The 11,340-nt window shown below is 39.0% G+C and overlaps 1 protein-coding gene across 1 annotated transcript; it reads right to left on the bottom strand.

Annotated features, from left to right (window-relative positions):
• Nucleotides 1-784: 784 nt before the first annotated feature.
• On the bottom strand, nucleotides 785-11,314 carry LOC131777062 (ubiquitin carboxyl-terminal hydrolase 16). The gene is made up of 17 exons (XM_059093273.2): nucleotides 11,166-11,314; nucleotides 10,578-10,666; nucleotides 9,989-10,054; nucleotides 9,594-9,691; nucleotides 8,955-9,055; nucleotides 8,577-8,674; nucleotides 8,310-8,357; nucleotides 8,101-8,193; nucleotides 7,435-7,568; nucleotides 6,702-6,789; nucleotides 6,457-6,547; nucleotides 5,916-6,004; nucleotides 5,409-5,468; nucleotides 4,796-4,957; nucleotides 3,175-4,429; nucleotides 2,606-2,841; nucleotides 785-2,134 (listed from the first exon to the last, which is right to left on the bottom strand). The coding sequence occupies exons 1-17, from the start codon at nucleotides 11,248-11,250 to the stop codon at nucleotides 1,781-1,783; spliced, it is 3,147 nt and encodes a 1,048-aa protein (XP_058949256.2). The 5' UTR covers nucleotides 11,251-11,314; the 3' UTR covers nucleotides 785-1,780.
• Between the last annotated feature and the right edge of the window lie 26 nt (nucleotides 11,315-11,340).

Below are 11,340 nucleotides of genomic sequence, written 5' to 3'. Positions count from 1 at the left end.
ATCACTCGATAAGCTGTCATTAAAGGTGTGTTGCAGCCCTACAAGTGGCGACAAGTACTTCCCATGGTTGACCTCTCAGAAGCCTGAGAAGAGCGTGCGTGGAAAGCATAGCTCAAGACGAGCTAAAAAGCGTCCTCTCTATCCTTCCTTTCCGTTCGTCACCTTTTCCTCTTTACTTATTTTGCTCGCCTTCGTCCCATCCCTTTTCGCTGCACACGCTCCTTTCTTGTAAACGAGAGGAGACGGAAAGGCCTGCGAACGGCTTCTGCTTTATTAACCGTTTATAACCTAACATCAGTATCCATATTCTCCATATCCTTCTCTATAAATTTGCTTTGTACTGACGAGGAGAATTTGTTTAGCAATCAGTGCCTCTTAGGCTGGTAGTCATCTCGATTATTTGTAAGATTTTAATGAATGATTTTACAGAATTACCGTAAGGTGAAATTAGACGATGGTCACTCTATTCCCTACCCCTCTACCCACTTTTTTAAGGCCTGAGCGAATTAGGATTTTGGCCTTTTTATGGTCAGATAGTCACCTTTGTAAAGAGAATACTTGTGTTTTAAATACAATTTGTTTTTGACTCATTATCTAGCCCATCACTGCGGCATCCTTCCTCGTAAGAGTCAAAATCCCGAGATGATAATACCGTTGGTCGGCAAAAGCTTAGAATGTTTTAGTTTCTAATTCAAACAGAGAACACGTAAAAGTTGTAGGCCTCCACTTGGCTTAAATTTAGTAATAAAATACATTAAACTTCTGAAGGACAACGTGCAAAGAGTATCATAACTTGTTTTATTTACCATCTGCTCATCCGCAAACAAATGTCTGGTATAGTTTGCACTGCATTTTTTTGACGTTTGTCTCGATCTTTTTTTCCCCTACAAATTGCCTTCAACCCCTATCCAAACCACGAGCTTGGATTACGGGAAAAGCTGGAGGGAAAGTCGGCTTTTTTTTAATAAGAAATAAATTTTTTGACTTACTTACTTCTTTATAACTGATGCTAGCTACAGAGTACCGATCAATTTCAATTCTTAAGAATAATGTGAATTACTAAATCTCATATCTTTTTCATATTTAGGTTCCAAGAGCCATTAATTTTTCTACCAAATTTGGAGTATAAGGTCATTCATTCAGTCACTATATATATATCAATAAATTTTCACAGATCACAGGGGTTTCAATAACTTTTTCTCCGTAAGCAGCTGCCGATGGCGTAATTGGCGGCTGTATCTAGAGAAGGGGCCGTGAGACGGAACCCAATCACGGGAGCCTGCTCGTACGCTGAACAGAAGGCGGTAAGTGGTCCCAGAGGCGGAAACCGGCTTTTGATCAAAACCTCTGAGATCAGTGTTAGAAAAGGTGTTAAGCATTTAGGAAGCTTTGTGAGATCTTGATCAAGTGTCGTAAACTTGAACAAAACTGAGCAAACAACCCGAGGCTAATGCCAACGAGTGAACAATACATGTTAAACCAATAAGATCAGATCTGAGAATTCCTTAAACGTTGCCGCGCAATGCATTTACCCGAAAGTAAGCTCAGTTCACAGTCAAGGCGTGAGATTTTTCTGGATAAACCTTTTCTACTGAGATTTTTAAAACCAAATGCTTACGACAACGGATCAAGGCGATGGAAATTTCGCGAGGTAATCGCGAGCTACCAAGTCAAGATTGTATCCACAGGTCAAGAAGGGGCTTGATTGAAAACACACAAAAAAAGGAATCATTTTAACACTTGATTTAAACCCCTGCTAAGTCTAGAAAAATTGAATTGGTCATCCACTGACAAGAGGAAGGCGGCCATAGAACAACATGTACGCTTGACTCTTGAGCACCTTACTCTCCGCTGCGGCACTTACGCTTGAATCACTGACATGAAACCACTGACCACTCGGTGCAGGCTCATGATGAGTACGGGAACTACCATGTTGAGCTTCGGACTTTTGAGTCCACATTTTCTCTATAAAATCCGTTAACTCACTCATTGAAGTAATTTTGTCGTACAGACTTTTCATTGGTGGTTCGCTGACTTTCACGTAGGCTGTGTAATGTCCGCTGTTCATATTACCACTGTGCTGAATTACTCCATACAGCGAGTACAGCACTTTGCCTTCTGAGTCTGCTCGACTCTGAAACAAACAAACAAAAACAGAAACGTAAATTTTCCTGTCGCAATAGTTAAGAACACGGTAGTAAACGAAGGACGCACCGGACTCCGGATTAAGAGTTTCCGATACAAGTCTAGATACTTTTTCTCTCAGTGTATTCAAGTTATTTCGTTTCCGCTGAAAACGATTAGCTGAAACCAAAGAGGTTTATGTTTAGATAAGTTCTGCTTCACTCCTAAGTTATTTCAACGTAACGATGACTAAATAACGTGCGCGAACGATTTTACACGTGATCCTATAACTAAACAAACAGAAACTAAAGGGGTCCCCTAAATTCCGAACAAACGATGCCTCCATCCATAAGGAGTTACCGAGCAACGACAATGAATCGATACGTGATCGGGCGTTGTGCGGCCGGAGAAGCGTCTTGTGTTGGCTAAGCTTCAACTGCCTCGCGAAATATCGCCTTTATAAACACCTAACCTTGCTTACCCTTCCACTTCTGCTGCAAAACGGCGCCAGGTTCAGTTCCAGTGGAAAGTCCACGTGTTTGGTTAGTTTTTGCAAAGTAAAGCGAGCTTGCTGGAAACGCTTGAGGTGAAGAGTGAGGACTGGTGGAGCAAGAGAAATCAGCATCTGTTTACTAGCCACGGTATACACGGTCTGCTGTTGGGAGTCCTTGTTCTTGTTCTTCGAAGACTTCTGTGCTTTAGCACCTTTTGGTTCGTCTGTAAAGAATAAGAAAGATAAAAAAACGATTAAACCAGTTGCGAGACAGAATCCTTGATTACCACAGGTGATGGAGAAATAATGAGAAACGACTAATCAGCACTTGCAAAGAAGTCTTAACGATTAATTTCGAGTTAAGAGCCCGAGTTAATTTCGAATTAAAGCTTCCAGTATTCATTCATACTCCTGAGCGGAGAAGAGCAAAGTGGAAGAAAGTGTCTTACCAAATTACACAACACAAGAAGGCGGTCGCGACCCGGAGTTCAGCACGCTAGCCACTCAATCACACAGTACCGTTAAGATGTTTTTCAATCAAAAGAACGTCAACTTACCTTCTAACGAAGAGTCCCCACTGACATCATCTTTGTCATTGTCTTTCGTTTTTCTAGATCCCTCCTCCTTATTGTTCCGCTGCGCTCGCTTGGTACATGCCTCACAGGCAAATTTATTATTGCCATCTAATAATTCTGAGACGCAAAACTGGCTTAAACACGACAAAACAGAGCATTCGCCCGGGGAGGGTCGATACGCGGGTTGAACAGTAAGAATCCTATCTATCCCGTTATCATTTTCAAATTCTTCTTCAGACTCAGTTTCACTTTCTTCTTCGCTTTTTGCAGATATCTCCGTTGCCCCTTCGTTTTCATCGCCCTTTCCAGAATTCGAACAAAGTCTTTGGTTCTCTGTAATGTTTGTTTCTTGCTCTGTTTGTGCGCAATCATGTTCTACGCCAAGACTAAGAACAATTTTAGTTGATTTTCTATCTACTTCGTCTCCATCTAGTTTCTCTTGTAAATCATGAGCCGTTTCTTTACCCTGTTTCTCACCACTAGATACACAAGAAGGCGAAAAACTCCCCGATGGATTGACAATATCGTCTTGAAGTTCGCTTGGTTTACCTTTATTCAAGTCCACAGCCAAATTTATAATTTCTTTTAAAAATTCTTTTATACTCGATGGGATTTCTTCATATCCCTGTTGATAATGGTCAACTTTCTCAGTCCCTTTTTCTTGGCTGCATCGCAAAGAATCGCAACTTGGCTGTTTCGACGCAGTTACCTGGTTACAGTTCAAAATTTCCATTGACGAACTTTTGTTTTCTTCATTGTCATTAGTGGAACCATTTCTACTCGTTCCGCCATTCAAATGTTCTGTACTTTGTTCAGTTTGCATCGCGCGCTGTTCCTCCGAGTCTTTCACGCCCTCAGCTTGCTCTGAATCAGCACAATCAACTGTGTTTTCTGCCAAATATTCGTCGTCGTTAGAATCTAAAATACAAGTGTCCACGTCCTTTTCACTGACTTCAGCGGACTTCGAACTGCTATCATTATCTCTCAATTGGATATCATTGTCCGGAATCATTTCACAACCACTGTTAGAATTCCCAAGCACCTCTGTTTCATTCACTTTAATCTCATGATCATTATCACTTCCTTCCAGGTCAGACACATTCATCTGGTCAAGTTCATGGCCTTCCTCCTCTGACGCCCTCCTGTCTAATTCATCGTCATCATCTTGTTTATTGTCGTCGACCTGCTGCGACGCTTTTCCTTTCTTTCCGTGGCCTTTTCCTCCCTTTTTCTTTTTCTACACAAACAAGACAAGAAAAAATATGTCACATTACAGTTATGCACGACGTTGATTAGTTAAAGGAAATACTTCACGTTTTCGGTGCGTGAAAAAGATGATCAACACTCTTCAAGTTCGTCATTGTCACCAGTCACGACTTGGTCGCCCGCGTCAGTTTCCCGCGCTTTGGATGGTTTGCTTGTTTTTACATTAAGTTCTGATTGGCTCTTCAGTGTACTTCCTTTTTTCTGATTGGCCGTTGTGATTACTTTGGTTTTGGTTTTACGACACTCGCTCGAAAGGCGTTCGATAACGCAAAGTAAAGAAAGACCACTGCAAGCCTCCCAGACAACTTGCTGGTCATGAAGTACATTTGTTACTTACCCTTTCGGCTTTTTTGGCTGATTTTAGCTGATGTTTACTGAGACTCTTAGTTTCCTTCTGTTTTTCATCTTCCTTCTCATTTTTCGAGACATTCTTAGGAGTATTTGATGATTTTGGATTTTGTTTACCACCTTTTCCAAAGAACTTGTTGCTGAAGGATTCCTACAAGGATAGAACGGAAAGCCCCTTAAAATCATAAAAATAAACTAAAACGAATGACGGGATAAACAGAAGAAAAGTGCCGTTAAAGGGATTTGAGTTAACAAGACCATTACATACCAAATCGACCTCATATATCAACTCTGTGACTTACACGATCTAGTCAGTAATTCTTCCTTTCGGCTGCTGGAGATTCCCTTGTTACTTAGGAGAATTTGGCGAGGTATTAACCTTTTAGCTACTAAATTTGCCTATTCTCATCACCCCCATTCTAGACAAGGTCCTGATACTGATAAGAGTTGTTAATTTTTCAAAAATGTTTGTAAGATTTTTTGTAATTGTTATTGACGGACTCAAGACTCGTGTAGCATGCTTCAAAAGAAATTAGTCAATTACTACATCAGAATCAGTCACTGGCAAGTTGTTAAGATCTGCTGAATGGCGGCGCCCTCACCTGCGGCGGTGACGCCAACGGTAAAGACAAATCCAGGAATGTCTCCTCCACTTTGAATTCCTAAAAATTCAATGCGACAGATTTCACGATTTAGTGGGGAACGTATATGGGTTGTAGGTAGGCAGGTCAAAATTGCAGTTAAATTCAGATCAGGTGTGATATACTCCAATGTAAAAATTGATTGAGCCAGAGTTGATGGACTAGGCTATAGCTTTTCGGGGTTTAACTCAGATTGAGGACTCTTCCAAGGGCCTGCGAACTAGCCTTCTCACCAGGTGCAGATACTTCGCGTCAATATTTCGGACGTAAATATTCAAACCTTTAAGACATGACTGCCAACCCTTTTTCCTTCCTCCCCCAAATCTGATCCCAGAGAGTAACCTGAACTTCTCGATGCACAGCAAAACGACAAAAACTACCCGATTGAACTTTCCGATCTCATTTTAAAGGCAGAATCTGTTGGAATACGCTTGGCAATCTTAAATTGGAAGAAACCTGGTTACTAACCTGATGACATTGGTGACACGTGACGATGCTGACGAGCCTACCAGCAAACACACTATCTATGAGCGGTGCTGCAGCGCTCGCTCCGTACTCTATGTAATAACAACAGAATCAGGTGTGAATTGTGGTAAACAGTTGTACCCTAGAGTTATTGGATAGATTTTGAAACTCGCCCATTAATACAAGGTTATGTATAGTTTGAGGTAATTGATACCAAAGGCAATTGGTATCAATTGTTTGAAATAATGTGACAAAAGAGAAACAGACATTTAGTAGCCGCGTGTGACATGTGAAATGCGCCATTTAAGAGTTTTTTGTGACCAAAGTAAAAATCTGTCGCTCTTAAAAGTTTGCTTTTTTAGAAGTCAAGCCCGAAAAAATGAAAACTCAAGGATCGTTCATTGCAGCCATTTTGTTACTCAGTATTTTTGCCCTGTTCTACGGTAATACCGTGGCATGTTTTGCGGGTTCTCAAGACTTTTTTCGCTAAATGACATCGTAGTAGAATATTAATAGTATATAAATAAAGTAGAGATATATTCACCTCTGACTTGTACACGTTTGCTGTCGTCCAAGGTCTTCGCATCACCATCACCTTTAACACCGAATGAGTGCAACACAGCAAGTTTGACTCGCTAAAAACATTGATAAACATAACATAAATATATCAAGATGATGATTTGTTTCCTTCCTTTCTTTGACAGAAAAAGCACACAATTCTCTAATTTCGGTAACGTTATCACTGATGAAATTGCTTCAACCAATTAAAAAAAATACTTTTAGATTTACCCTGAGTTCTTCATTTCTTACTGAATCCAAAAGGTAACGTAGCAGCTCTTGACTGTCTTGCTGTCGATATCCCTTAAACCGCGTGGCTCTGTTGGAAAAATTAGAAATAGCTTTCAGTAAATACGATCCTAGTAGCGCAATGATATAAAATGAATATGCACTGACTTTTCGGTCAAGAGATGGTATAACAGAATAGCAACCACCTGACTGAGTAGCTGACAGATTGATTAATCACGACCGACCAGGAGCGGATCTAGGAGTGGGTACATGGGGTGCACACACACCCCCCCCACCCCTGAGATGACCTTCGGCTTTCTAATAGACCTTCACAGTAATACAAGATCTGCTGTTTTGTTTGCTATGTATTGTCAGCAGTTCACATTATCTTACGGACTTGCCATAAGCCTTCTTCTTCGTTGTTTGCTTTCAAAATCTCTTTACGTCACCCGTCAGTTACGTCATTCCATGGTGGTGCACCCCCTCCCTACTGGCTGACTGACCAACACACAAACAACCTGACATGCTGACTGAGTGACTTGCTGCCTCACTGACTGAATGACTGCCTGCCTGTTTGACTGACTGGCCATCTGAAAACCTGACTTAGACCGAAAAACAGACAAACAGACTGACTGACTAACAGACAGAGAGAGACAGACTGACTGACTGACCAATTGACAGCCTGCCTACCTGCCTGCCTAACTAACTGATTAACGGAAAAATGACTGGTGTTTACTTCTTGCAAATCTCAGCAAACAGCTGACGTGGTGTTAAGGTTCGATCAGTTGAGGTTCTGAAATCTTGAAGTAATTTCCATAGAGCTTTGGTCACTTCTCCTGGTGCTTCTTCAACTTTCAATTTTAGTTTTTGCTGTGAAGGATAAAAAAAAATGTCAGTCTTGAGTAACTGAGTGCAACAAATTAATAGACAGCACAAAGGTGGGTTCTAAGCAGAAATGGATTTACCACCTACAGGAAAACCCCTTTTTTAGTTCAGTTACAAACATTGCAGCAAATGTGAATCTGGTGGGGAAAAAAAACTTATAGTATTTTTTTTAAACACTCTCTTTAAACACATGAAGGTTATTGAGCTAGGCCTTCCACACAAAATTACTTGTGAAATGCTTTTCTAGGGGTGTGGCTGGACAGAATTCAACAATTCCTGCCATCTGGTGGTTCCTGTATCACCATTTCCCTCAACAACTGACATGTACCTGGACTCATTTTTAAATGACAAGGAATGCCTTTGAAACTAGATTTAGAGGCCAATGAGCTTACATACAAGCAACAAACCTCAGTGAATGAAAGCCAAGGTTAGTGCCCAAAGCAGCTGAGTATAGTGAAAAAAAAAAAAGGTTGCAATCCTCAATTCAATCAATTCCAAGCAAATAGAAGTTGCTTACCAAATCTTTCTTGTTTGGGGTAACATGATAGGAGAACCCTTCTTGTGTAGCACATGAAGCTGCTACATAAAGCAGCTCTGTCTGGCATAAATTCTGCAAAAAAGAAAAAAAATTAACAACTGCATGAAATGCAAAGATTTCATGTTAGAGTGCTGCAAATTAAATTTGCTTTGTGAACGCCATCTAAAAAATACAATAGAGAATAATACCTGCATAACAGAATTAAAGAAACATGTGTTCCCAAGATTTGCCAAACCCTGTAAAAAAATAAATAAGTAAGCTCCTGATTTAACTGGTGCGATCAACAAGCATGCTCATGGAGCATTGACCACAATTTGTGTAGGTAAACGGAATACAAATGAATGTTCATAGATATCCTTCATTCAATATAAACCCCTTGGCTCTTGTTCACAACTCTCCCATCCTCTTTCCTCCCCCTCCTGATATAAGGAATTCGGCTGCTTAATGCAGTGTACCTTAATTTGACTCTTAAGCTGGTTGTTGGCCTTAGATCCATCTTTCTTAGGTTTTTCAGTAGAAACCTTATCTTGACTAGACAAGGAGGCTTCCAATTCTGAAAATCAGACAAAACTAAAGTTACAATAAGTTCATATCCCAAAACTTAATAAACTTTAGCCAGGTTATCCAATTCACCTAATTATAGCAAATATCTTCACACATTGCTTCTTTTATTCATTGTATTTTTTAAAGATATTAAATTTGCCCTTTCTCGACAGATATAGGTCATCCATGTAATTTGAAAAATTGTATTGTTCTGAAGGATGATGACGATAATGAGGACAAACCTAATTAATTTGATTTGACTAATTTAATATCATAACTGTTAGAATTACCTGCAGGAGGGGTTAAGTTCATAGCCTTTAATAACAATTTGATGCACTTTTGAACAGAAGAGTCAGGTTCAACTAGGACTTCGTCATCGCAAGCATAACACCTACAAGAAAACAAGAATATTTCACTGTGCTCACTTACAACAACTTGACCACACACACTAAAAAAACAAAGAGAAGTTGCAGCTATAAGCAGCAGATAAATAAAACCAATTACATTTTACATTGTTATGTTTCCTTAATACTTTTACGTGACAAAGTGTTGCCAAAGGTTTAAGTCCAAAATCTTTGGATTAGTTGTGGTAAGCTGAAGTTACTTGAGGGTGCCATGGCCATGTTGCGTGTGACCAGACATGCTTTTTAGAAAACAAGTTGATTTATGTTCTTATCATGAAGGAACACATGGATACATGCATTTACTAGAGATGAAAAAAGTATCTAACATGCAATTGAATGTACTAGTCTATAGTGTGCTTAATCTCTCCCAACTCATCTATTCATCCAAGAAAAAAGGGAATTGAGAGTCAAAGGAAAGTGACTGTGCCCATGGGTGTAACATATTTTGACTGATTAATTAATTTTTTTAAATATTTCTTTCCTCTTATATTAAATGAACATCACACTTTGTTACATCTTCCTTACCATACAACCCAAGTTTGAAGACTGACTACAATGTTGTGTAAAGGATTTTCTTTATTATGTGATAGAGCATGTTTGTCTTCACTATTCCTATCACATCCCTGTGGATTGAAAAACAGAGCTGAGAAATGGTTTATCACAAACTCTACATAATAGTAATGGCACATTTGAGGGATTTTTGTTAATATGAAAAAGTGATGTTGATATATGATGCCTCTCTGGCCACTTGCTATAGGCTATCAGTGTTCTTAAGTCTAACCCATTGAGTATGAGACTCACCCACACAATTTCAACTTATGCTCTCACACAAAAGGTTTCTGATTCAAACTGTTAATTTGAGATAACAAACTGCTGCTTTAATAAAGTACTTTTAAAATAAATTATCTTTCTAGATATACCTGATGGGCACAGAAAAGACAAATACAGACACCAAATCTTTCTGAACCATCCAATTGACCACAATTCTGTAAATAATAAAGAAAAAATCTGAACTTGGATGGAGCCATATATATTCTACAATTAGTATATAATACCAGTTATAATTGTATCATGTGTGATAAAGCTTAAAATTCTCAAGAATAACAACAGTGTTTTTTTTATAATTTCCCAATTATTGATATTATGGAGAAAAATCTATTTAATGTGTAATGAATTGAAATTCATAAATTGTATCAAAATATTTCTTTGCATGCTAATTCATGAGCTACAGTTTCACTATTTGCCCTGATTGAATGTCAAGATTCTGATTATGCTGCCGAATGTCAAGATTCTGATTATACTTTGTATCTTTTGCCTCAAATTTATCATAAAATCTGGGTTTATTTTGGATTGTGATAAACCTTGGAACTTGCTTACTTACACCTCACAACCCACTCAAGAAAACTCAGCAGAACTGGCTCAAATAAGCCGGATTATATATTGAAATAATTTATTAAACACTTTAAGCCATTTTTTTTCTTTTGTAAGAATAAAATAAACGTCACTTACTAAGCACTGTCCTAGTGAAGTGTGAGGAACTTTGTTCTGCAAACAGTTCAGTTTGACTGACTTTGAAATATGAGGACAAGTTTTATCGTCTACGTTTGGCAACGAAAAAATTAAGAAAAAAACATCAGTAAGTTAGCGTTGAAAAAATATTATTTAGATCTTTTAACGTTCTCGTCCCATCCTCCCCACCCGACGCAGATAGTGGCGTAAAATCGTACAGTCTATAGACTGTGTTAGTCCTCATTAAGCCGTTATCTAAATTACCGTCCCCACCCCTAAAGTACTTCGAACCCACTTCCTCTGTTATCCCAAGTAACTTTCTTCTGAATTTATAGCGATTTATTCGACATTACGATATTTTTAACTAATTTTTTCTCTTAAAAATTAACGTAATCCATAGGGTTTGTGTTTCGATTAAAATCTACATCGGCCGATAACGTAAACTTTGGACTTTTACCCTAGCCAATAGTAACTTCGTATCTTATTGCTTTAAAGGATGATTGTTACACAACGTGCCGCGGATGACTGTTAAACAACATGCCGCCATCTTATTTTGGGTCTAAATTAAACGTAAGTGCAACTTATTACCGTCATCTTCCTTGCCATTTTGAACCTCATCGGTTCCCTTTTGTTGCTTCTTCTTTTTCAGTGAATTCCTCTTTCCCTTCGCCATCTTCACGATCGTGACCGGAATACGTGCATGGTCTTTTCTCAATGCCGCTCACACCAAGTACATATCTCTTCCATAAGTATCCGCTGTAGC

This window comes from Pocillopora verrucosa, chromosome 9 (assembly GCF_036669915.1).
Source record: "Pocillopora verrucosa isolate sample1 chromosome 9, ASM3666991v2, whole genome shotgun sequence".
Taxonomy (NCBI): domain Eukaryota; kingdom Metazoa; phylum Cnidaria; class Anthozoa; order Scleractinia; family Pocilloporidae; genus Pocillopora; species Pocillopora verrucosa.
Note: the sequence above shows the minus strand (reverse complement) of the source record. Positions and strands in the feature narration are given on the sequence as shown.

Coding starts and splice junctions, on each gene's coding strand:
- LOC131777062 (XM_059093273.2), bottom strand. CDS start 11,250: ATGGCGAAGGGAAAGAGGAATTCACTGAAAAAGAAGAAGCAACAAAAG. Junction 6,790..7,434: donor TTTGCTGAGATTTGCAAGAA/GTAAACACCAGT, acceptor TTTTTCCAACAG/AGCCACGCGGTTTAAGGGAT. Junction 6,548..6,701: donor TAAGAAATGAAGAACTCAGG/GTAAATCTAAAA, acceptor CAATGTTTTTAG/CGAGTCAAACTTGCTGTGTT.